General features: G+C 38.2%; 1 protein-coding gene across 1 annotated transcript in view; it reads right to left on the bottom strand.

Annotated features, from left to right (window-relative positions):
- The window catches only part of LOC115218783, a 38,686-nt gene extending 12,716 nt beyond the window's left edge, over window positions 1–25,970 (bottom strand). The window contains exons 1-6 of the mRNA XM_029788717.1: window positions 25,316–25,970; window positions 24,896–25,172; window positions 23,486–24,759; window positions 22,879–23,314; window positions 22,108–22,509; window positions 8,885–9,064 (exon numbers count right to left, since the gene is read on the bottom strand). Of these exons, the coding sequence (XP_029644577.1) occupies window positions 8,885–9,064; window positions 22,108–22,509; window positions 22,879–23,314; window positions 23,486–24,759; window positions 24,896–25,172; window positions 25,316–25,970 (3,224 nt within the window). The remainder of the gene's footprint in view (window positions 1–8,884; window positions 9,065–22,107; window positions 22,510–22,878; window positions 23,315–23,485; window positions 24,760–24,895; window positions 25,173–25,315) is intronic.
- Between the last annotated feature and the right edge of the window lie 853 nt (window positions 25,971–26,823).

The following is a 26,823-nucleotide window of genomic DNA, read 5'->3' as shown; positions in this document are numbered from 1 at the left end:
GCTTATATATATATATATATATATATATATAATTTTTCTTTTAAACTGAGTGCTTTATTGTATCTGCCTGTATATTTTAATCCTCTTTTTCTTATATATGATTAAATGTGGAGAGATAGCTGAATTAGAGGGGGAAATATGAAGGTCGATGTGGTTATGGGGGTATTAAGACAGGGAATGGCGAGAGGAAAGTGGATAGTTCAGGAAGAGGGAGAGGCTAATAATGAGGATACTAAGAGAGGTTGTGGTAGAGGAGAAAAGTGGGGAGATAAATAGGAGGGGTAGGATAGATAGTATCTGAATGGTAGTACGTTGTGTTGGCGCCCTAGATACGCTGCATGGCTGCAGCGCCCCATCCACCCCAAGGGTTAAGGAACTTGTCAAAGTAGTATTGGATTTGTGTTTAGGTGTCAGAGTTGGGGGATAATAGCTACAAAATAATTGGAAGTTGTGATAGTGAGGAAAAGGAATGGCAATTATTTGAGTGAGATTACTAAGGTAAGGTTTCACATACAGGTCTTCCTTCAAGTACGTTATTCCGGTTGTTCTGGAATTTATGGAAAGTCATCAAGAAGAGAGTGCTTCCTGAGGAGCACGCTGCCGACACGTAGGATATTGTTCTCTTCACTTTTGAGCACTTAGTTAATGTATGAGAAAGGTATGAGAGAAGTTATAGGGAAGTGGACAGAGTGGGGGAGTGGTGTGGTCAAAATAGCTGTGGTGAGAGGAATAATGAATGTGGGTTGGTATTGGAGGGGAGTCCTGAGCTATACAAAGGTGTATGAAACTGAATAGAGGGAGGGGAATAGAGAAGGAGGGAGAAGTTTTTATGTTTTTACTGTTCCCTTGCAGATTGTATTTGTAATGTGTGAGTAAATTAGTTGATTTCTTTATCTGAAAATCCAAGCTTATCCAGACTGTCAGTTAGACATTTAATCTCAAAACTATGTACTCGGATTATTGTTCGTATAAATGTAAATTTCTAATCTGGATATAGAAGCTGGTGATTTCGAAGCAGTTGTCCATAGTTACCCTCTTTCTCTTTGATTTTCAAAACAGATATTCATATCAGTAAGCGAGCTGAACCCTATAAAGGTACATACTTTGTCTTGTTGCAAAGAACAATAACCGGTCTGTTATGCTTACACTTGACAGATTCTTTGATGAGAATGTTCTACCAGTGATGCTTGCGTTGACGTTTATGTTCGTATTCAATAATAGGGAGATTCCCTATACTTTTACCAGGGCTGTCTTTTTTCCGGATGGGTTTACATATTGTTTGTCAACATCATCATGTAACTTGATGACATTTTGAAGTAGCTGCTAATCACATGTGTGATATCTTCTACAGAAATATTACATAAGCGCAGGAGTGGCTGTGTGGTAAGAAGCTTCCAGGTTCAGTCCCACTGCGTAGCACCTTGGGCAAGTGCCTTTTACTACAGCCTCGGGCCGACCAAAGCCTTGTGAGTGGATTTGGTAGTCGGAAACTGAAAGAAGCCCGTCGTATATATATATGTGTGTGTGTGTTGTGTGTATGTATATATGTGGGTGTGTTTGTCTCACCATCGCTTGACAACCGATGTTGGTGTGTTAAAGTCGCTGTGACTTAGCGGTTGGACAAAAGAGACCGATCGAATAAGCACTAGGCTTACAAAGATTAAGTACTGGGTTTCGATTTGTTCGACTAAAGGCAGTGCACCAGCATGGCTGCAATCAAATGACTGAAACAAGTAAAAGAGTAAAAACGTAAAGTGTAAGCTACATTTTCGATTGTACCGTGTATCTCCAAGGGCTTCACTGTCCCTTGTTTATTAGGTATTTAATATCAATCTCCTGTTCCTGGATTGCAAACGCATAGCCCCCAAGGTGCGATGTGACGTTACGGTCACAAGTCCAAGAGGGGCTTCGCTTCATGTCATTATTTCTGTCTTCTTCAAGCCTTTGGGAAACATACTCATGCATGGTCTTTTTGCGCTGAGCGTTTCACATACAGGTCTTCTTTGAAGTACGTTGTTCCGGCTGTTCTAGGGTTTATGGAAAGTCATCAGGAAGAGAGTGCTTCCTGAAGAGCTCGCTGTCGACACGTAGGATATTGTTCTCTTCGCTTTTCAGCACTTAATGTATGTATGATGTATGTATGTATGTATGTATGTATGTATGTATGTATGTATGTATGTATGCATGAATGTATGTATGTATGTATGTATGTATGCATGTATGTATGTATGTATGTATGTATGTATGCATGTATGTATGTACGTATGTATGTGTGTATGTATGTATATACCTATGTTTGTATGTATGTATGTATGTGTGTATGTATGTATATATGTATGTTTTTATGTATGTATGTACGTATGTATGTGTGTATGTATGTATATACCTATATTTTTATGTATGTATGTACGTATGTATGTATGCATGCATGTATGTATGTGTATGTATGTATGTATGTATGCATGAATGTATATACCTATGTATGTATGCATGTATGTATGTATGTATGTATGTATGTATGTATGTACGTGTGTATGTATGTATATATGTATGTTTTTATGTATGTATGTACGTATGTATGTGTGTATTGCTTGACTTAAACGCTTAAAGGTGATGCCCCAGCATGGCCGCAGTGCAATGACTGAAACAGGTAACAGTCAAATGATAAAACCACTGCCATCAAAATCAATATTTTATGAAATGGGTATTTCATGGCTAGGCCTAATCGCGCCTAGCTGTTCATGTAATATTATTCCTAAGATATCACCTGACGAGGCTGAATAAGCGATGAAAATAGTTAATTTACTTTAACTAAATTATCGGTTGGTTTTAAAGCAATTTCAACATGTATTCTCATATCCAGTTTCGTTTTGTTGACATGTTTTAACATATGTTTTCACAATTTCACAGCTTATGAGGCTTCAACGTTTCGCTATTGGCTTTCGATAAGGTATCAGTGAAGAAAGAAGAGAGGACGAATGTAGCAGCAGAGAAATCGTATAATTTCTGAGAATATAAATATTGGAAAGCAGTAAGTAGACGAAGTAGGAAGCTGGAGAGAGAGAGAGAGAGAGAGAGAGAGAGAGAGAGAGAGAGAGAGAGAGAGAAACAGAAAGCAATAACTAGAGATGCAGTTTAGTCTACTGTGATATATAGTGAGTTGAAGAGCGAGGAAGAGTGAAAGGAAAAGAATGTGAGAGCGAAAGACGGTTACCTATTGCGTATGTATGTATGCATGTATGTGTGTTTCTTCTAATGTATAAGTATGTATCTTAGCAAAAAAAAAATTATGTAAATTATGGTGCATTCCCAGTATCAACAATAATCCAAATCTAGATGTTCTAGACAAAAATTCCGATAACGATTCTGTTACACTTACACGGGTGGTATTCAAAATATCGATTTCTATTCAAAACATACAAGGCCAATCAATTTTTGGAATCAATCACGGTTTATTACTGGTATATATTTTATAGCCACAGTTAGGTGAAAAACAATGGAATTTCCACCGCTGAACAATAATAATAATGATATATAGCTTCAAGTATTACACTATGATATCTATCTATCTATCTATCTATCTATCTATCTATCTATCTATCTATCTATCTATCTATCTATCTATATCTGCCTATCTATCTATCTAGCTGTCTATCTATCTATCTATCTATATCTGCCTATCTATCTATTTATCTATCTATCTATCTATCTATCTATCTATCTATCTATCTATCTACCTATCTATCTATCTACCTATTTATCTATATATATATATATATATATATATATATATATATATATATATATATATTATATATATATATATATACTCTTTTACTCTCTCTTTTACTTGTTTCAGTCATTTGACTGCGGCCATGCTGGAGCACCGCCTTTAGTCGAACAAATCGACCCCGGGACTTATTCTTTGTAAGCCCAGTACTTATTCTATCGGTCTCTTTTTGCCGAACCGCTAAGTGACGGGGACGTAAACACACCAGCATCGGTTGTCAAGCAATGCTAGGGGGACAAACACAGACACACAAACACACACATACATATATATATATATATATATATATATATATATATATATACGACAGGCTTCTTTCAGTTCCCGTCTACCAAATCCACTCACAAGGCATTGGTCGGCCCGGGGCTATAGCAGAAGACACTTGCCCAAGGTGCCACGCAGTGGGACTGAACCCGGAACCATGAGGTTGGTTAGCAAGCTACTTACCACACAGCCACTCCTGCGCCTATGTATATATATATATATATATATATATATATATATAATATATGAAACAAGCTAAATAATGCAACTGTCAATAATCAACTACAACGGCGATCAAGTACCTTCCCACCACCTTATTGGAATGTTAATATCTACTCGAGATTAACATTATTTACATTTACTGACGTGCGTTGTTACGGCTGAGGGAAGCCGTCGAATACCACTTGAATTACTATCGATTACTAAATGGCATACGTCATTATATTTCATATCATACCTTCAGAAAAAATACGTGGCGTGCTTGTGTTTTGCATTTGGATGTTTCTCTCTCCGTCTTACATTCTTTCTTCCTCTTTCCCTTTCTCACTCTCGCATGAATATATATATATATATATATATATATATATATATATATATATATATATATATATATATATACAAATACACATGAATATATCAATAATATACATTCATACAACACACACACACGTTTACACACATACATCTATATATTAGTATGTATTACACCAGTGTAACTTGAATAAAGCATTGTGGTAGAATTGTTAAAATTGATTTAGAAAGCCAGTACAATGCAAGTTAGAAATAAAGAAATAGGAAAACAAAAGGTAAACAAAACATCTTACACTTTTTCTTTTCTAGCTTTTTTTCCCATTTTCTTTTCGATAAATAGATTTTAATGCCGAAATATTAAAAGATAAGGTACAGGAATGCCCTCGTCCTCTGTCCAACCCGCACACCACACACATACACACACACATACACATATGCACACACACATACAAATATGCACATACACACATATATATCTTAAGCCTTTTGGTCATTATGTAGTATTGGCCATTGACAACTATTCTTTACCCTCCTTGACTCTGGGTTATCCTATCCTTGGTTTTGCCGGTTTTGATTTGCCATCGATGATTCTGTAATTTTACTTTTTTCTAGCTAGGGATGTGGCTTGTATTCCAACCCATTCTTAACTGCGAATAAAACGGTCCATATTAGTCTGGCCTCTATCATTTGACCTGTCCAGCATGGGAGACTATACCAGAAGCTCGCGCTCTGCAGACATAGCTCTCAGGGTCACTGAGACACACAGACCACCGCACAGCAACACACGATCATAGTCAGGTGTAAACATAATCACATACAGACGCATATACGCACACAAATATACAAACATAGCATAACACACACACATACACACATCCATACACACCCATAATGTACTATTGCATCCAATGAAGAGAGAAGTGAATTTTTTTCTGTGTATGGTAAAGGAAAGGTCCAGTGCCTCAAAGTGACCAAAGATTCCCATCTCTGGATGAAATGTCACGTCCTTCTAGTCATAGGAGTTCGCAGAATATGTGTGTGTGTGTATGTTTGTGTGTCTGAGTTTGTACCCCTACCATCGCTTCACAAACGATGCTGGCGTGTTCAGTAAAAAAAAGACCGATAGAATAAGTACTAGGCTTACAAAGAAGACCTGGGGTTGATTTGTTCAACTAAAGGCGGTGCTCCAGCATGATCTCAGTCAAATGACTGAAACAAATAAAAGAATAAAAGAATATATATATATACAGACACACACACACAAATGCATGTGTGCGAGTCTATATACATGTGTGTGTGTGTATGTGTATGCGTATTTATAAATATATATATATATGAATGTATGCCTCTCTCTCTCTCTCTGTATGTATATATATATTTATATTTATAATACGATATAATATAATATACACACACATACACACATATATAGACAGAGAGAGAGAGAGAAAGAAAGAAAGATAGGGAGAGAGTGGGAGAAAGAGAGAGATGAGTTATGTTTATTGCCACTTCAAAATGGCTGTTCCATAGGAACCCAGGTTACTAGCATTTTAACCCCAGTAAGACACCTCCTCTAGCTGTTTAGTCGATACAATCTGCACCCGATATATATTTCAAGCAAAGGACCGAACCCTTTCCATCTACCAGTGACAGGCTCACAAGACCGTACGATTTCGAGCTACTTGATCTCATTTTCAGTGGTGGGTACTCATCTGCACAAATAGATCGAACCCGTGCAGTTTGGTGGGCCTGTCTCTGGAAGATGGTAGGGGTTCGATACATATATATAAAGTTTCATTTTCCAAAGTAGAAGTAACCAATACAGAAAGGGTATAACAAATTATAAGGAAGCTGAGTCTACTACCGGGTTGTTACTCAGAGCTGCTCATTCATGACTAAAATAACACAGGTAATACAAGTAGTAATTTGCATATAAGATTAAAGGTGAACATATGAAATACAAAGGAGAGTATCATCACACAAGCTGTATGGCATCTGCGCACGCGCACACACACACACATACTTGCAATTCATACACACACATCCACACATACACATACACATACACTGACACACACACGAGCTTTGTCTGAGGCTTCAAGTTTCATCTAACATCTAACACAGTAAATCAAATTGAATATGATCCCATCCAAGCAAATTAATGTACGCTTGCCTATACTTTAGTACTGAGATACAGAAAATTTCTTTGAAACAAGTCCCCAAGTCAATCTGTCCATTTCTCTCTCTCTCTCTCTCTCTCTCTCTCACACACACTGTCTCTCTCCCTCTGTCTTTATTTCTGTCTCCCTATCTTTCTCTCTCTCTCTATCTCTCTCTCTCTCTCTCTCCATTTATCTGTGTATACATATAAGCACACACACACATACACACATATCTATCTATCTATCTATCTATCTATCTATCTCTCTATATATATCGATGGACAGAAAGATAAAGATGTATATATCTGTGCGTGTGGGCGTACATACACAGATATACATACATACACACACACACACACACACATATATATATATATATATGTTTGTGTGTGTATGTGTATATATATATACACATACACACGCATATATGTATGTATGTATGAATGCATGTATGGATGGATGGATATGTACACAGCTACACACACACACACACACACACACACACACACACTTCTAGCTAATGTTTTCCTTCTCTATTCTGTATTTTTTCTCTGTAAAAGGGGGAGAGAGGGGAAGGAGAGAAATAGACAATGTGAAAGAAGATGAGAAGAAAGAGAGCTTTTAGTGTGGAGTGCGATCTTGTAAGTGAGAATAAAATTCTGTCCGGCGTAAAATATTTGATAGCACGGAAGAAATAAAATAACGAAATATATAAAAGAGTGAATATCTACATGAATTTTTAGGAAATAAATATATAAATAAAATGAATAAATAAATAGAATAATGGTTGCAGCAACACGTTCTTCTATACCACTGACATTCACTAAACTCCTTGCGTCTACCCAATAAACACACCTGCATGCATTTAGTTAAAGCACTGGAAAATAGTGTCAGGAAAACTACCTGAGCGTCATACTGTCTATGGAAATACCAGCGTCATGACAACCAGCTATGACGTCAAACTGTCTTTGACAGTGTAGGCGAAACCTATTAAACAGGTACTGTTTATTGTCAACGCTTAACTGAGTATTACTATTATAAGTCTAGTGCTGTTGATATTGCTGCCGTTGCTGTTACTGTTGATGTTATCATCATCATCATCATCATTATTATTATTATTATTATTATTATTATTATTATTATTATTATTATTTTGTCATAGTATATTTAATCACTTGATTCTTTTTAGTGTGGCTGATCATCTGAAGGGTTATTTTGTTTCATTCTTTGAGAATATAATTTATCTTGGTGAAGGTTACTGTCAAGTAGTCAGATATTAAGTAGAACAGATTCTAGTGAACAACGCAGCAGGAAGATGGATATGTTATTTCTATCAACTAATTACATTGTGAAGCACGTTCTAATTAAATGAGAATAGAGGCAAAGGAAGAAAGAAAAAAATAGAGTGGATTAAAAATCATGTACATCTACATTTTTTTTCCAACGAAAGGTATATCATGGGTCATCTTAGCTTTTGTAACTGAATGGTGACCTAGTCAATAATTTTAAGGATGGGAGTCGACAAGATTATAAACCGTCGGGCAAAATGCTTTGCGGTATTTAGCAATGTCAGCGAAGCCTTTCATCCTTCAAGGGTCTATAAAATAAAGTGCTAGTCAAGTACTGGGGTCGATTATTACTTCTATAATGTATCCAATAGGAAGTATAATAATAAGGAAGTGAACAACCGGGTGAATAATTTCAGAGCATTTTAGTTTGAGGTATCCATTAATAAAAATATGGCTGTGTGAGCCACGTCCTTTCATTTATTCACTCATTCAGCTTTTATTTATTTGTTCATTCACTTGTGTGCCACTTCTCTGCTCTGTGTCACTGCCAGATCCACAATTCGAACTTCCCTTACAATCTTATCCATGTTAATAAATTTGCTACTGAAGAAATTGTTGATGGCGAAAGAACCAATTTAGCAAGTGAGTGAGTGTCAATCTCTCCTTATCTCTAATTGCTGTTATTATTAGACACGACGTGGCAATAACCCACAATCCTATCTATATCCGACCACGACGGTCACTCAGTAATTGATCCCAAATAAATGTGTATGGCTTTTCAACAGCACTTTGGTCAACTGATTGATAGTAGCAGTCAGCTGAATCACAGAATGGACCTCATATCCTACCTCGACAGACTGCCGCGGCTCTCGGCAACAGGGGCGGAGCGTTGCAAGAAGCCGATAACAGCTGCGGAAATACGGGAAGCTGCACGAGGGTAAATCGCCTGGTTTCGATGGTCTGACCGACGACCTTTACGCTTACATGCTAGATTTATTCGGTTACCTCTTGGCAATCGTTTGCTGCAACTGGCAACAAAATGGGAGAATTCCCAGTTTTGTGAGCCGAGGTGCGGTGGCATTGCTTAGAAAAGATCCGAACAAGGGAAACTATTAATAACTATAGGCCCATAACTCTGCTAAATGCAGAATTCAAAATTTTGGCCAAAGTGTTAGTTACGAGGTTGGCACTTGTCATCGGTGGTCTGGTAAGGGAGGCACAGACATGCGCCATCCTGCAAAGGTCCATCCACGACAACCTCTACCTTATACGATACATCACAGAGAAAGTGGCTAAAGAACCTGGCATGGGGGAGGCCCTCATCAATTTAGATGAATTTAGATGAATTCGATAGAATCGACCATTTGTACCTGGACCTGGCAGCGGCCCTTAAGGCAGTCAGTTGCGGTTTTGTATTCAGGGAGTCGCTGCAATGTACAATGACACCTGTTCAGTGGTTAGAGTGAACGATCACCTCGCGAAACCGTTCACCATCATGCGCTTGGTCCACCAAGGGTGCCCCCTCTTCATCTTCGCTATACAAGCTGGAGACTTTAAAAAGTAGTTGTTTTTTTGTTACACTGTTTACAAGTAAAACCCTTGCAATAACACACGTACAATGATTTGTCCTGAGCCGTCCATAATGTTTTAGTCAATATAAACCAAGTGTCGTCAATAAATAAATCATTATTATCATTATTATTGAGTGAAAGAGCAGTGCATACCATCAAAGTGACACTAGGGTAAAATATACGAAGCCCAGTATACCCATCATGACTATCCGTCTGATAAGAGTACACCAGGCCATGCATCACAACCATATGTGCGCGACATGGTGATCTCGTATCAAGATAAACAGCGCATGACCTTGCAGGTGGGGCCCAGTTAGAATTTTCTTCTGGTCGAGTGGCCCATCCTGTTCAAAAGGTCTCTGAATAAGGGTTGTTTAAGGATGTTGAAAAAACACCCATGTTTCCAGAGGCGAATTATTCAAACCCCAAAGAATCCCTCTCAACACATGGCTATGATGCTCCTCCACTACTTCTGCTCATGATCAGAGATGCACATATCGTCAGCCACTAAGGGACGTGCTCAGCTGGTTAAGGTCAAACAACTGACTAGCAAATCTGTGGTATTGAGCAGAATATTTTCTGTAGCCCATCTTTTATACCAAGGCAAAACAATGTACATGATAACACTTCCAATAAGTTAAGATCAGAAGCCATGAGAGCCACTGCCTGGTACTGCAATAGGGCATTTATTATTATTTATTATTATTATTATTATTATTATTATTATTATTATTATTATTATTATTATCATTATTAATATTAAGGCGATGAGGTGACAAAATCGTTAGCATGATGGTCAAAATACTTTGCAGTGTTTCTTCAGGCCTTACGTCCAAGAGTTCAAATTCCACCGAAGTCGACTTTCTCTTTCATCCCTTTCGAGAACACTATAATGAGTACCAGTTGAACACTGGGATCGATGTAATCGACTTACCCCCGCCCAAGAGATTGATGGTCTTGCACCAAAATTTTAAACCATTATTATTATTATTATTATTATTATTATTATTATTATTATTATTATTATTAGCAATGCTAGATTTTTATCGCATACAATATATCTGATAGGCGATACATTTATACAGATGCTTCTATGTGTCAGAATAAGCCTTGTCGACGTGTCTCCAGGAAAATAAATAATAATTTGATTTAGAGCCTTACTGCTATCACTGTCTGAATTAATAATCAATTATTCTTGGATTCACACTAAGCCTGGTTGGTCAAAAACTGTTGCACAACCCTGTTATCTCTCTTATTCTAGAATTCTATAACATTGTTAACTGCTCGTAATCATCCAACAACAAATTTATTAACACGAATCAGTTATTCTCGTGTTAGTGGTGACTGTTACATTAATTTATTGAAACGCAGAACCATCTAACTGACGCAGTTTCAAGCTATGACTGCCTGGCGAACGAGAATGTCATCATTCAACATCTGGGGATAATTACATTAGACTTCGCATCACACATCAGCATATTGTTAATTTTGGATATTTGTTTACTTCTTGAATATAATTTCATTTTCGCTAGCGCCAATATGCTATCTGGTTTTGTGATTTTGTGCTTGTTTTAAAATATCAGAACACTTCCTAACACAAATCAATTCCCCCTTTCTTAAATGTAGTCAATATTCCTTTCAAATCCGTCGGCCTCTATTAAATTTTCTTCCTAGATATCTTAGTGGCTGCAGTATAAGACACTAGTTTGTGTGAAGGGGAATAAGGGAATTGTTGCGGTTTATTTCTTTGGCTTCGGAAGTTTCTCGGAGCTTCATCAAAAATTATTTCCGTTACTAGTGGAGACAGCATCTAAAATCGAACCTTTTGTTTTCCGGTGTACTTTATGCAAATAGTGAGCGGCTGACATTTTTGACTGGATGACTGGAGAGTGGTTATCATTCTAATCTTGTTGTTGTTATTAAGCAACAAGACGGGTAAGGGTGATTAGGTGATGGTCTAGGGCTTAGGGGTGGGAGACCCCAGACCTTGGAAAAAAACTTTGGTCGTCTTGTTGTAGTCGAGGGCTCTTCGTTGACGCCCAATACCACTGGGAGGTGGACCTCGAAGTCGCTGGAAATGTAGATCTCCAGGTCCAAATTCTTGAACGGCTGTTGTTGCTGTTGTTTTTAACTTCATGTCATTGCACATTGAGCAAATTAGAAATATTCCAGTTGTAGCCCGTCGATGTTTCCTCCTCAGTACTTCATTAACTAACGTGTTCTTTTATAACACTGGAAAGTACAATGTGAGGGAGGTTTGGCTGCTATTTATAGCAGATCGAGGAAATACACAAAATATCTCTAATTCCCATTTGCTCTGTCAGTGATACTATTGTCTAAAGAAATAAATCACCACATATTTCAGCAGTCTGTTCTGAACTAGAGTTTACACATGAATATACTGAAATAATTAAATTGATGAGATTTAGCAAGTCTTTTCTATACGAAGCAATATCGTCAAACCTCTATTGTTCTTCAATACTTGTATGTTATTGCTGTTATTATTAAACGTGTCTGTGCTGTTTAGTCACAGGTCAGAATAGAGCAGACAGTTCGCTAAAGGTGTTCCAGTCATGACCTTTCTTACGACTACATGACACAATGTATTCCCTTCTTTTCATGAAAATATTGGGTAAATTGAGTTAAATTTAGTTGATATTTCTAGCAAGTCGAGCGACCACGTTGTGATGCTCCTGTATGTTACCATGCCATTATATATAAGGCAATGCCACAAAGAAAATAAACTTAAAAAACTGAGGATACACTGAGATGACATCAGTTAATAAAGAAGAATCTATTACAATCTCACAAACTTTATTTATTACGTAACAATGAGATGATAGAAACTATGTATTTTAGCTCTTTCCTCCAGTCACGGTTTTAAAAATCTTACAACACTGGAAAAAATCGGCGGCCATACACAAGGAGACATTCTGCTCTGCATTTTGATTAATTTTTTTGGAATTCATTTTCCTTTACACCATTTTGATTTACTAATCGATTTCACTTCTTTAATATAGTGAATATAAAAAAGTCGAATGACTAAGATTATTGCTGCATCTAGGAGTATTTAAAGCAGCTAAGAAATAAGATAACTCCAATAAACTCAGTTATTTAAAAAGAATTGGCATACATCTACTAAAAATGTGGATAAATAAGATTATATAAAAATCAAGGGGAGCTGCAAAAACGATACTTAAAGAGCAACCTATCGCTCGCATGTTTCACATAATCGGAACTGGTTTACTGGAAAATCTGTATCATCTCTTTCCCTAAACATTCTTGTGGGTCATTTCGAATATCAGAGCATGTTACAAGACTAATAATGTGTGTGTTCACAGTACTAATAATGTGTGTGTGTATGCTTGTGCGCCCAGATTCTTATCTTCCTGGTTGCTAATATTTTGAAGGACTGAGAATACAACGAGATTTTTGAGCTCCATCTTTGAGGCTGCAGCTGGCGATGCTCTAGAAACAACAGACCTTTGTGACTTGCTTTTGTTACTGCTAAAACTACTGTTCTCTTGAACTCGAAACCTACGAGACAAAAGAAGCTTGAAATGTCCGTTAATGCTCCGTATGGACTTCATCTCCTGATTTACAATACTAGTCTCATAGCTGGACAGTTTTCGTATCCCTGTGCTCTTTCAGGGATCATAATGACTTTTATATTCAGTGAGCTCCCACCTGATCACATGTCATTCATATTTAACATGTCACTTGCAACCTGCTTGCACTCTGATATGAGCCAAGAGAAAATATCACTGCCAATGTTCTTGAAAGTGACCCTCATATTGCGGCTACTCATATGTTTTATCTTAGTATATGGGCGGTGTGTGACGCACAAGCTGTGCTAGCGTCTACACTTCGTTCTTAGTCCTAAAACTATATGTGCTATCCTGAAATGAGAGAATCCATTTTAATTCATTTATTGTCGGATACACTACCCTTACCAACAAAGAAAGATATCGCTCAGCAATCGTTTAGAGCTGCATTTAATACATATTTAATTGAGGGCATAAGCAACTTGTTCCATTCTTGGCGATGTAGAGAAAGATAAATTTCACTTCTCTTGTTTGTTTGTTTGTTTTTTGTTTTTCTTTTATGAAGGGTTCTGGCAATGATTCATTCTCCCTGTTCACAAAAGTGTACCAACCAAATTTGTTTCAGTTAGGTAGTTTACGTAAACTGTCACTGACGATGTTAGTGAACGAAATACTATTGTATTATTATTATACACTGTCTTGTTTTTTCGTTTGACAAAAAGGGTGTGTGCGTTTTCACATTGTTGATGCTGCTGTGGTTGACTTTGTTTATGCCATTAAAATTTGCATTTTTGCGTAACAAATTACCTTGCGAGTGTATTTGTTTCATTTCTTCTTTTTTTTTTCAATTCGTTTTTGCGTGTGTTAGAAGAAGCTTGTTTTTATCTATTTCTACTCACTTTCTTGTTAGTAACTCTCACCACTAACTTAGTAGAAAAAGAGCTATATTAAAATAATGCTATAAACACAAGACAAAAAATACAATACTGTCTAAAAGACAAACATTGTGATCTCAGTAACTGCGTTAGATGACCTGATGCTTTGAAGTCCACAGTAAAATTATTTAAGAGAAAATGAAATAAATTTATCAGAAACCATATTAATAAGGCATAACATGATCTGGTGACAACACGGTTGAATAGAAAGAAGAAGAAGGAGAAGAAGAAGAAGAAGAAGAAGAAGAAGAAAAGAAGAAGAAGAAAAAGAAGATGAAGAAGATGATGAAGAAGAAGAAGAAGAAGAAGAAAAGAAGAAGAAGAAGATGAAGAAGGAGATGAAGAAGGAGATGAAGAAGATGATGAAGAAGAAGAAGAAGAAGGAGATGAAGAAGAAGGAGATGAAGAAGATGAAGAAGAAGAAGAGGAGGAGGAGGAAGAAGGTGAAGAAGAAGAAGAAGAAGAAGAGGAGGAGGTGGAGGAAGAAGAAGAAGAAGAAGAAGAAGAAGAAGTGGACATCCATGATGAACTGAAGTGGGAGATACGCACGTTGTAGGTAATGAAGAAAGTGGATGTGATACCAATGTGAAATACCAATGTGAAATACCAATGTGAAATACTCAACTACCAACGTTGCTCAAAAAGATTGAAAGGAATATAAAGGTAGAACATTTATAAATATCATCATTACTTGGAAATGCGAGAAACCTGAGGATTCCCGCATGATCAGTAAATGCTATCTTGGTCTGCTGGCTGTGGGCAGCTAAATAAAGCTGAGATTTTTCATGAGATGATAATAATTCGGCTTCCTGTTCAGCTTATCGAACTGAGGGCGAGGTTATCTCTTCCACTGTTTTCGGAGTCTCTACTTTCAGAACACTAATTTCTGTGCTGCAGTCTTTACTGTTCTCTTATTAGTCCTTATTGCCATAGGTGCAGTAGTTGAACTTTCTGCTCTTTACCACAAATTATATTGCTTTTCTTTTCTCATATGCGATAACGCAGGGATTTAAAAGAGCCCTGTGGTCTTCGGAAGTCATTACGACTTTGATATCTTGGAAACTATACTCCTAGCTACATATCACTTCTAATCTGAGTGGATCTCACTATATGCATATAATAATAATAATAATAATAATAATAATAATAATAATAATAATAATATAATAATAATAATAATAATAATAATAACAATGCACTGATGCAGTACTAGGTAATGCCCTATTGCAGTACTAGGCAATGCCCTGATGCAGTACCAGGCAATGCCCTGATGCAGTACCAGGCAGTGGCTCTCGTGGCTTCTGATCTTAACTGATTGGAAGTGTTATCACTAGTACATTGCTTTGTCTTGGAATAAAAGATGGGCTACAGCAAATATTCTGCTCAATACCACAGATTTGCTAGTCAGTTGTTTGACCATAACCAGCTGAGCATGTCCCTTAGTGGCTGACGATATGTGCATCTCTGATCATGAGCAGAAGTAGTTGGGGAGCATCATAGCCAAGTGTTGAGAGGGATTCTTTGGGGTTGAGATAATTCACCTCTTGAAACATGGGTGTTTCGTTCAACATCCTTAAACAACCCTTATTCAGAGACCTTTTGAGCAGGATGGGCTACTAAACCAGAAGAAAATTCTAACTGGGCCCCACCTGCAAGGTCATGCGCTGTTTATCTTGATATGAGATCACCATGTCGCGCACATATGGTTGTGATGCATGTGCCTGGTGTCTCCTTATCAGACGGGTAGTCATGAGGGGTATAATGGGCTTCGTATATTTTACCCCAGTGTCACTTTGATGACATGCACTGCTCTCTCACTCAATAATAATATTAAAGAACGGCAGTAGCCCAACATGTCGTGTATGTCAACAACAAAACCATTGATCATGTTGTCTCCAAGTGCAGTTTTCCTGCGCCTACAGAGTATCTCAACAGGCATAATAGAGCTGCACAATATATTCACTGGGTAATTTGCAAAAGCCTGGACTTGCCCCATGATAAAAACTGGTGGGAACACAAACCACCTCCAGTGCTTGAAAATGATCACATCTCACTCCTCTGGAACTTCACCATTCAAACTGACAGAAAGATAGATGCGAATAGACCAGACATCATATTGAAAGACTTCAGACAAAAATCATGCCTCCTCATTGATATGACTGTCCCAATCGATATAAATGTATTTGTCAAGGTCTACTAAAAACTGAGCAAATATAAAGATCTTGAAATAGAAATCAGCAAAATGTGGAACCTGAAGACTAAAACAATACCTGTTGTTATATGTGCAAAAGGGGCTGATTGCTACCTAACTCAGATACCAGGAAACCGCAAAATGGCAGAAATTCAAAAGATAGTGCTCATGGAAACTGCACATATCCTACGCAAAATACTTTCTATGTAATCTCAAGTTTTAAAACAAACATAATTTTCGTATGGTTTTTTAAACATTCACTAGTACAACACTAAGTACAAAACCAAATATATGGCACACTAGGCACAACACCAACATGAACTTCCAACTTTTTGTCTCTTGAGGTCTCTGGGTGAGACTTGGAGCCAACTTGCATATATGTAAAGCAAAAGTCAAACACAGAATGATAATGATGATGATGATGATGATGATGGTGATGATGATGATGATGATAATAATAATAATAATAATAATAATAATAATAATAATAATAATAATAATAATAAATAAATAAATAAATAGAAGAGTGCCATATCATGTGAAATTGGTTGAACAATATTTCGGCATCTAGCGGGCCTTCCACGGGTTCAAAAATTATATGTCAGTCTACTTCATTTTTTGTTAAGAACTACACAGGACCGAGGTAACTCACCCAGAAGTTATACACAAATAAATAGAAGAGTGTCATATCATGTGAAATTGGTTGAGCAATATTTCGGCACTTCAGAGCCTGCAGATGTTGTCTTGAAAAGCAGTCCCCCAGTTGCACTGTCAGGCCACAGATTTCTGAAAATTATCCATATGACCCGGCGTATCAGTCCACGCTGAGTGATCTCTCCCGACGCCCAAATATTTCCTGAGTACGTTGTCACTCTTGCCCTCCTAATTTCCTATAGGTAGTCTCACTAGGCAGATTCCACGTTCTACGTAACACAATTTCAGTTCATTTGCATAATTTAAACAGTAGACTGTACGCTCAAAATATAGATAATAACTGTCCATTAAAAAGTGCAACTCATACAAGTCATACTCGGAAGAATCATCAACAAACACTGTAACTTTGCACACACACTTACATAATCGACACCTGACACTATGACATCGACCACTTCCGTAATACTCAGTTACAACCCATACCCTAAAAAAAAGTAAAAGAAAATATGGCTCTAGGTAATACACCAACATCAAAATTCAAAAATAGTTGGAATGGATATAAAACCAAGGGAGTCAACGCAATAATAAAGCACAGTGGATGAGAAAGGAAGAGAATCACTGGCGTATTAAGAAATGAAGGCAGCTGGAAAGAAAACCCTTGTGATTGGAAAAGTTTCCGATTTCAGACTGAATAGTTAGAAGTGGGTATTTGATGGCAGCTTTTAATGTGGAAGACAAAATCGGCTTAGCATATTCGAAACTTATACACGCAACAAAGTAGCTACGCATTTTCAATAAACGAAATACTAAAATAACACCATCAACAAGACAAACCTCTTAACAATGTAAAATACCTCTATATTGCAAGACATTGTAACATACATTTCAGGAACACTCAGAGTTACTCAAACTGGTGCAGCAGTAACTCCCATAAAGCTGATGAAAACATTGATAATAATCGCTGTATTTTAGGCACAAGACCTAAATCGCTTCAGGCACTTGAGAAGTGCCTTATTTTATTGACAGCAGAGGGATGAAAATTGACCTAAGTGGGATTCAAAGACAACGTAAAGTTCTATAACTAAATATAACAAGACATTTCCCCCCGATGTCCTAACGATTCTCCAACCCATCACCTTCGTTCTGCTTAATAATAATAATAATAATAATAATAATAATAATAATAATAATAATAATAATAATAATAATAATAATAATAATAATGATGATGATGATAATAATAATAATAATATGACAGTTTGATTTTATCTATCAGTAATTTAAATACTTGTGATGGTTCAGAGTTAAATCAGCTGATTACAATCTCGACAAAAGAGTGGCCTTATATCAAGTAAGATATTTTGATCACAATATTTTCAAAAATCTGAGATCGTTTTACAGAAGCAGTATCGATATATAATCGACGGAATGTATCTCTGTATATCATCAATTTTATTGACTTTTGAGGGATGAAATGTGAAGTCGATATCGCAAGATTTGAACTCAGAGACTAGAGGGGCAAAACAAGATGATGTGTCATTTAGTCAACCCCTCCCTCCTGTATCACTTCGCTACTTTCTTTGACTCAACTAAGCCTTACTAAGGTTTCAGCTCCTAGCAACTAACTTGTTGTCCTCTTTTTTCATTAAACCTATGGCAGATTGCCAGATTTTACTGTGCTAATATATTCTTCTGTCGTTCTTTCCTCTTAAGGTTGCTATATGCAACAGGTCACCCACGTATATATTTCTCACAGAGTGGTTTAGTCGCAGTGAGTGCGTATCTGGGGTACCAGGTAGTTGTGGAATAAATAAAACGAAAATCTTAAGAAAACATGCTTTGTGATCCACATTTTTTCTAATTTACATGTGGTTTTCAAATTTATGTCTCCCCTGATGTTTCCACAAACACGTAAACTTTCATGTTTATAGTTACATAACAAACTATGGGATTATATAAAAAAAGTGAGAGAAGCATGAAGAACATATATTTGTTTATGTTTCATGTATACATCAAAACCAACCGCAGTGTATTAAGTGGCTACTTTATCGAGGTATGCAACGAATGATATTTCCAATTATTACCATGTGTCAAATACTTATTGTTTTCGAGTACGTTACTCTTCTTATCCTTCTTTTACAAAACGTTTTCTGCTATCTTATCAAGAGTATTTTGAAGCAGATTCTTTTCTTCTGCTGATAACATCGCTTTGTAAATGTTGCTGATAGCATCTGTTGCGATCATTTTCTCAGACAATTATTATCATAGCTCCATAACTAGAGCTGTTGATATGCGTGTGCTACCTACTTCTCATCCCTGAAGAATTTTTCAGAAAGCTGTTGTTATGTTCGAGCTACTGTTTTTAAGTCAGCTGCACTTCTATGTCACATAGCTTTCTGCTTGTTAACAAGCTGACAGTAATGAACTGACAATGAAGAGAACCGAGATATATTATATATCTAACATATCTAATGGAGATTATTTCTAATTTAACAAATTCTACGGCATCATTGAATAAGTTATTCATTATCATGCAAGAATATAAAAATGCAGCAATCAAAATAGAGACATTTTAAGTCTTCTTCTGCAGTCCCTATCTATCTATCTATCTATCTATCTATCTATCTATCTATCTATCTATCTATCTATCTATCTATCTTTCTTTCTTTCTATCTTTCTATCTATCTATCTTTCTTTCTCTCTATCTACCTATCTACCTATCTATCTACCTATCTATCTATCTATCTATCTATCTTTCTTTCTTTCTATCTATCTACCTATCTACCTATCTATCTACCTATCTATCTATCTATCTATCTATCTATCTATCTACCTATCTATCTATCTATCTATCTATATATATATATATATATATATATCTCTCTCTCTATCTATCTACTTACCGTTCTCGTTATCTAACCGTTTCTTCATTTATGTGTCTATAAATTATGCACCTCATGTGCTAGAAGTATATGTATGTATGTATGTATGTATGTAAAGAGGAAGGGTATAACATCGACAAAGTTCACTTCTCATCACGGAGTCTTGAGTTCGATCCGATGCATAGCATCTTGGGCGAGGATGTTTTATCTTAGTCTCACATGACCTCAAACCTTATTGAGCAGAAGCACGCCGGATAGATTACACTTCTCAATCGAAGGAGAGGAGCTTTCTCCGTCCGGGTTGCGGATCCGTGGAACAAGCTGCCAGACGAGATGGTGAAGATGCCGACGACCGCTTTGTTCAAAGCCTCCCTGGACCTCAAGTGGCCTGAACTTTTTACATGAACACCACCCTGTACTTAACTCCATGTCCCCCTACATGGCCTTGCTATTTGCTTTTGAGCCAAATTAACTAACTAACTAACTAACTAACCCGTTATTCAAATGTTGCCACGCTGATTCAGCGTACATGTATCTGTGGAATATTCATCCACTTACACACTAATTCCAGTGCTGAACATTTATCTTTTATGTTTTAATTGTTTCAGACATTGGATTACGGCCATGCTGGGTTACCGCCTTATACAGTTTTGTCGAATTAATTGTCCCCAGTACAGTTTTGAAAGTTTGGTACTTATTCCATCAGTCATTTTTGCCGAAATGCTAAGTAAGGTACATAACGTAAAAAAGTCAACAAAATTTTCAAGCGGAGGTGTGGGTGACAGACAAGCGTACGCGCGCACACACACACATTAGATGTAGAAAAAAATATTTTTCTCAACACGTAAGTACTGATAGAACAGCATATATAGGATTGCTGACAGATTTCTCTGTCAGCAACCAGCCATGGTCGGTTGCTGACAGATTTTTCTGCTCTGTAAGGACTTTATCCTACATATGTCTTTCTATCAGTACTTAGGCGTTGAAAAAAAATACATCTTTCTACTTGTACTACAATACATCTCAGCGCTTCAAAAACAAACTCATGTTTGTTTACATATAACGTAATTTATATATATATAACACGACGGGCTTTCACACAGTTTCTTTTTGCCACATTCATTCACAAAGCACATGTCGGTTCAGGGCTGTAGTAGTAGTAGACACTGGCCGAAGGTGTGGTGCAGTGCGACTGAACCTGAAACGACGTAGTTACAAAGCGAGCTTCTAAACCACACAGCCATGCTTGCGCCAATATTGTTTTATAAATTCTGCCAGAAACAAGGATCCAAAGAAAGGTTATATATAATACGCAAATATTCTTTTAAATGTATGCATTTAGCTTGATTTATTCTACACGTGATAAAGCTTTTAAGCGATTTTGACTCTCAGATTTGACTTACTTTTCTATTTTATTCAGATCTGTAAGGAATATGTGAATATCTCCGCTTGCACTTTTGGGGTGCAAGTTGGTGCAATCACTTTCCGTTGCTTTTATATCCAGACTCTACCAGTCAAAGAAACACAAAACGCAGACGTAAAAAATAGATATACTTTATTATTTTATACCGGTGAGAAATCAGTGGTATATCTGATGTCCTTGGTTCTGGGCGCGCAAGGCTGAAAGTTAATCGATTGTAATATTTACAATGTTCAGCCGCCAAAACAGAAAGGGTCAAAAATGGCGTCCGGGTGAAGAAGATGATTTGACTGCAACAATTCGGGTTAAAAGTCTTCGGCCAAAAGACTGCTGCTATCAAAACCGGAGAGAGAGCGAATTAAACGTCTGCTTCGATGAAAAGGTTGCCGCTGTCTGTCGGACGCTAATGGTCAACCTTTACGCTCCCTTGCCTCTTTGTTAAGGCTCACGCTCCCTTGCCTCTTTGTTAAGGCTCACGCTCCCTTGCTAAGGCCACGTCAGCAAGGCTACGTCAGCTAAGGCCACGTCAGCAAAATTCCCTCTTTCGGACTTCGTGTATTCGCGAGAGGGCGTTGCGCGCGCGCGCTGTTGTATAGGGTGACTACAAAGCTCCCCTCCAGTGCCTAAGCACGAACAACAATTCCTTGTAGTGACCATAAAACTCAAGGTGGACACCAGATAACCAAAAATAGCACACAATATAATACATTAAACAGCAAAAAAAAAAATTCACCTTAAAGGTAAAAAGAGAAAAAAATACTCAAAATGAGCAAAGTTCAATGAGTACTGAACTGTCACTGGGAAGTCAATTGAAAATGTCAAATATAAATAGTTTTGGAAAGTTTTTTCGGCCAGTGAACAGTTCTGCCTGACCTCGTAACATAAGGTCTGTTCGAGGCAGGCTGCGACGACGAAGGTGGTGTTGTCGATGTTGGTGTTGATAATGGTGCATGTGTAAATAGTGGTGTTGTCAAAGGTGCATGTGAAGGTTCAACGATGGTTGTGGCAGTGGGGTCATTAAAAGATGTGGACACCTCAAAATATGCCCTTTTAAGACGATCTACGGAGACGGTCTCCGAACGACCGTTAATTTCAAGTTTGAATACCTTCGGCGTGCGAGAAATCACACGAAAAGGTCCTTTATAAGGAGAAACAAGAGGTCCTTTGACAGAATCATCACGAATAAAAACATGCGTCCAAGAATTAAGGTCTGATGGCACACTAGAAGGAGGATTTTGGTGTCGAGGGTCCATAGGAGGAAGGGCAGAAAAATATCTGCGTAATCGAGCAACATAAGACTCTAAATTAAGAGACTGTGACTTGTCTGGCACCAACATCGTACCAGGCAATGCCAGTGTGGTACCATACAAGAGCTCGGCAGACGAAAAACCAAGGTCTGCTTTAATCGCAGTCCGACATCCAAGCAGGACGATCGGTAGAAATTCAGTCCATAACTGTGGATTCGGCGAGGCACGCAAAGCGGCCTTAAGTTGCCTATGGAAACGCTCCACCATCCCATTAGAAGCGGGGTGGTAACTTGTGGTGCGTATATGATGCATCCCCAGGATTCGTGATAACTCACGAAACAATGCAGACTCGAATTGTCGACCACGATCTGTGGTTAAACTGTACGGTACACCATACCTCGAAATCCAATTAGATACGAAAGCCCTCGCAACAGTTTCAGCTGACATGTCTACTATAGGAATAGCTTCCGGCCAGCGTGAAAAACGATCAATACAAGTTAAAATGTATGAGAACCCGCGACTCACAGGCCATGGTCCAACCAAATCAAGGTGGATATGGCGAAAACGGGCTTCAGGAGAGGAAAATTGTCCAAGTGGAGCACGAACGTGTCTATGGACTTTAGCACTCTGGCACCTCAAACAAGAGCGTGCCCAAGAGGTAATTGATCGTCGCATATTGGGCCAGAAGAACCGAGCAGTAACAAGCTTTACTGTGGCAGATATACCTGGATGTGACAGTGAATGAAGAGCATCAAACACGGAACGTTGATGTTTCTCAGGTACTAATGGTCTAGGTGAACCGGTAGAAACGTCACAAAGAATAGAGCCTTCCGCTGTAGGGAGCGGAAGGTAGTTAAACTTACAGTTAATAAACTTAGGCGAAGTTAAATCCAACTCCTCTAAAGGTGGTTGATCCTGCGAAATAGCAGTTAAATCAATTGCTGCAGGAGAGGAAATGGAATTGACAGGGAGTCTAGAGAGAGCATCTACAGGGACGTTCTCACTGCCTGGCACATGCCTAATGTCACTTGTAAATTGAGAAATATAGTCCAGGTGACGGAAAGCACGATGAGAGAGTTTATCCGTTTTAGAAGATAATGCAAAAGTAAGGGGCTTGTGATCAGTATAAATCACAAACTCTCGTCCCTCGAGCTGGTGTTGAAAATGCCGAACTGACAGATAGATCGCTAGTAACTCTCGATCAAAGGTACTATATCTGCGTTCAGCTGGCTTTAGCTGACAAGAAAAGAAAGCTAAAGGTTTAACCTCACCCTCTACGGTGTGCTGCAAAACAGCGCCAATTGCAGACTCTGATGCGTCCACAGATAAAGTAAGTGGAGCATTAGGAGCCGGATGTGCCAAAATAGGGACTGAAGCTAGTTCCTTTTTAACCAACTCAAAGGCAGACAGTGCTTCAGCCGAAAGAGTAAGACGGGCGTCCTTCTTGGAATTGCCCTTTAGCATTTGTGTTAAAGGTAACTTGTCCGCACACCGATCTATGAAACGTCTATAGAAATTTACTATGCCTAAAAATTGGCGAAGTTGACGCAAAGAAGAAGGTGGTGCGATGCGCTGAATAGCATCGACTTTGGATGAGAGTGGTTTGATTCCTCTCAAGTCAATATAATGACCGAGAAAATTAAGAGATGGTTGCCCAAAAACACACTTGTCTGGATTAATGCGAACACCATAGTCGCGAAGACGCTGAAAAAGCTGAGACAAGTGCAGGAGATGATTTTCATGCGTATCACTTGCGATTAGAATATCATCGACATACGCGAACACAAAATCCAGTCCGCGAACAACTTCATCTATAAACCGTTGGAAAGTACTAGTGGCATTCCTCAAACCAAAACTCATAAATAAAAATTCGAAACAGCCAAAAGGAGTAGTAATTGCTGTTTTAGGAATATCGTCTGAGTTGACCGGTATTTGATGGTAGGCACGTATCAGGTCAACCTTAGAAAAAATAGTACAGCCATGTAAATTTGCCGAAAAATCGTTTAAAATCCTTATGGGATATTTGTCTGGAATCGTCACCGAATTTAGACGCCGATAATCTCCCACCGGGCGAAAATCTGTATCCCCTTTTCTTACTAAATGAAGGGGAGATGCCCATGGACTGGTGGAGGGGCGTATCAGACCGAGCTGAAGCATGTGCTCAAACTCAGCCCTAGCAGTTTTAAGTCGATCAGGTGCAAGATGCCTTGGACGTGAAAAAACAGGAGGTCCAGTTGTTGTTATAAAGTGTCGTGTCGAATGCAATGGCTTAGCCACCCTAAAGGTAACATGGAAAAGAAGCTAAAAGAGAGTGAAAAACATCTCCAGATGTACCGACAAAAAATGTCGGGCTAAGAGCTAAATTGGTAGATTCTCCGGTCGGCGTGGAGAGTGTAGTCGAACTATCGACCAACCTCCGACGTCTGACATCTACCAACAAATCAAATTTATCCAGAAAATCCGCACCTAAAATAGGATGCGGAATGTCGGCAATGACAAAAACCCATCGAAAGTCTCGTCGAAGACCAATATCAAGGCGCAACGACATCTGACCGAATGTGGCTATTGGTGACGAGTCAATAGCGTGCAAGATGACGTTAGATCGCTTTGGCCTGTCTGTTGTGCAACGCAGAGGCCAAATACTGCAACAAGAACCAGTGTCTACCATGAAGTTTTTCTTCGACACTAGATCTTTAACAAAGAATGCACGATAACCAGAAAATGTTGTGGAGGAAGTTGACGTGCTCAAATTCTCCGAATCTAGTTTAAAGACTTATAAGTGCATGGCTGTGTGCACCTATGTGCATTCTCTCCATACTTGGAGTGGTACCAACACAGTCCAGACTTAGACTGTTTTGATCTCGAGGATGAACGACTGCGACTTCGCGATTTTGAAGATCGCTTACCATCGCGACACATCGCGTCCATCCTTTTAGTGAGGGTTTCTATTAGTTTAGAAAGCCCCTCAATTGAGGCCGAAGAGGTCTGTGAACAGGCACAAGCAGACCGTGACGATGGTTGAACGGCAAATTCAACCATCTTATCAGCCATCGTCGCTATTTGGTCCACTGTATTTGTCTCTAAGCCGGTTGCCAAAACGGTCTGTATATAGGCGGGCAACCTCGAGAAAAAAATCTTCCGAAGGAGGGGGGCATCTGATGCATTACCACTTAACTCCCTCAGTCTTCGTAAAAATTCTGACGGAGTTCTGTCCCCTAGTTGCTCATCTGCCATTAACTCATTGAAACGACTTTCCTCGCTTCGTGTATTTCTTTTTTCAACCTCTAATCTAACAGACGCATAAGTAGCGCCTGGACTAGGGTCTGTAATAAGGTCCCTTGCTGAAGATGCCAGTTGCGGCGGCATGCAACCATAAAGGATTTCCAACTGCTGCTCGGGAGTAATACTTTGTGCACGAAATTGTGCCTCTAACTGTGAAAACCACAGTGTGGCATCACCTGTAAAAGTAGGTAACGAACCCATAAACATTTTGTAGCCTTTTATTCACTAGATGACTCTGTCAAATGGAAAAAAGAAAACTGACAACGAACCAACGCTGAACAGACGCAACAAGGAAAAACAAAGGGAAAAAAGAAAGGAAGAAAGAAAGAAAGACCAACAATTGAACCAATAAATTTTGAATGTGCAATTTACAAAAAAAAAGTTGGTTTTTTTTTGTTTTTTTTTTTGTTTGTACTGTGTGCACAGAGAATAGAAAAAAATTCTTTTCTTTTTTTTTGTTTTTACCAACCTTCGTCACGTTTTAATCGAGAAAAAAAAATTTCTTCTCTTTTTTTTTTTTTTTTTTCTTCCGTGCGTGAGTGCAGATGAAGAAACAAACTGTTGAAAGGGACTGGAAAACAGGTTGGTCGTGTTTCAGACTTGGCAGAAAACTGGATTTTTTCTTTTTGTTGAGTGTTCTCTGGAACTTTGGGGTCACCACTGTAAGGAATATGTGAATATCTCCGCTTGCACTTTTGGGGTGCAAGTTGGTGCAATCACTTTCCGTTGCTTTTATATCCAGACTCTACCAGTCAAAGAAACACAAAACGCAGACGTAAAAAATAGATATACTTTATTGTTTTATACCGGTGAGAAATCAGTGGTATATCTGATGTCCTTGGTTCTGGGCGCGCAAGGCTGAAAGTTAATCGATTGTAATATTTACAATGTTCAGCCGCCAAAACAGAAAGGGTCAAAAATGGCGTCCGGGTGAAGAAGATGATTTGACTGCAACAATTCAGGTTAAAAGTCTTCGGCCAAAAGACTGCTGCTATCAAAACCGGAGAGAGAGCGAATTAAACGTCTGCTTCGATGAAAAGGCTGCCGCTGTCTGTCGGAC

The sequence above is a fragment of the Octopus sinensis genome, linkage group LG1 (genome assembly GCF_006345805.1).
Source record: "Octopus sinensis linkage group LG1, ASM634580v1, whole genome shotgun sequence".
Taxonomy (NCBI): Eukaryota; Metazoa; Mollusca; class Cephalopoda; order Octopoda; family Octopodidae; genus Octopus; species Octopus sinensis.
The sequence above is the reverse complement of the archived record's forward strand: the minus strand, read 5'-3'. Positions and strand labels throughout refer to the sequence as shown.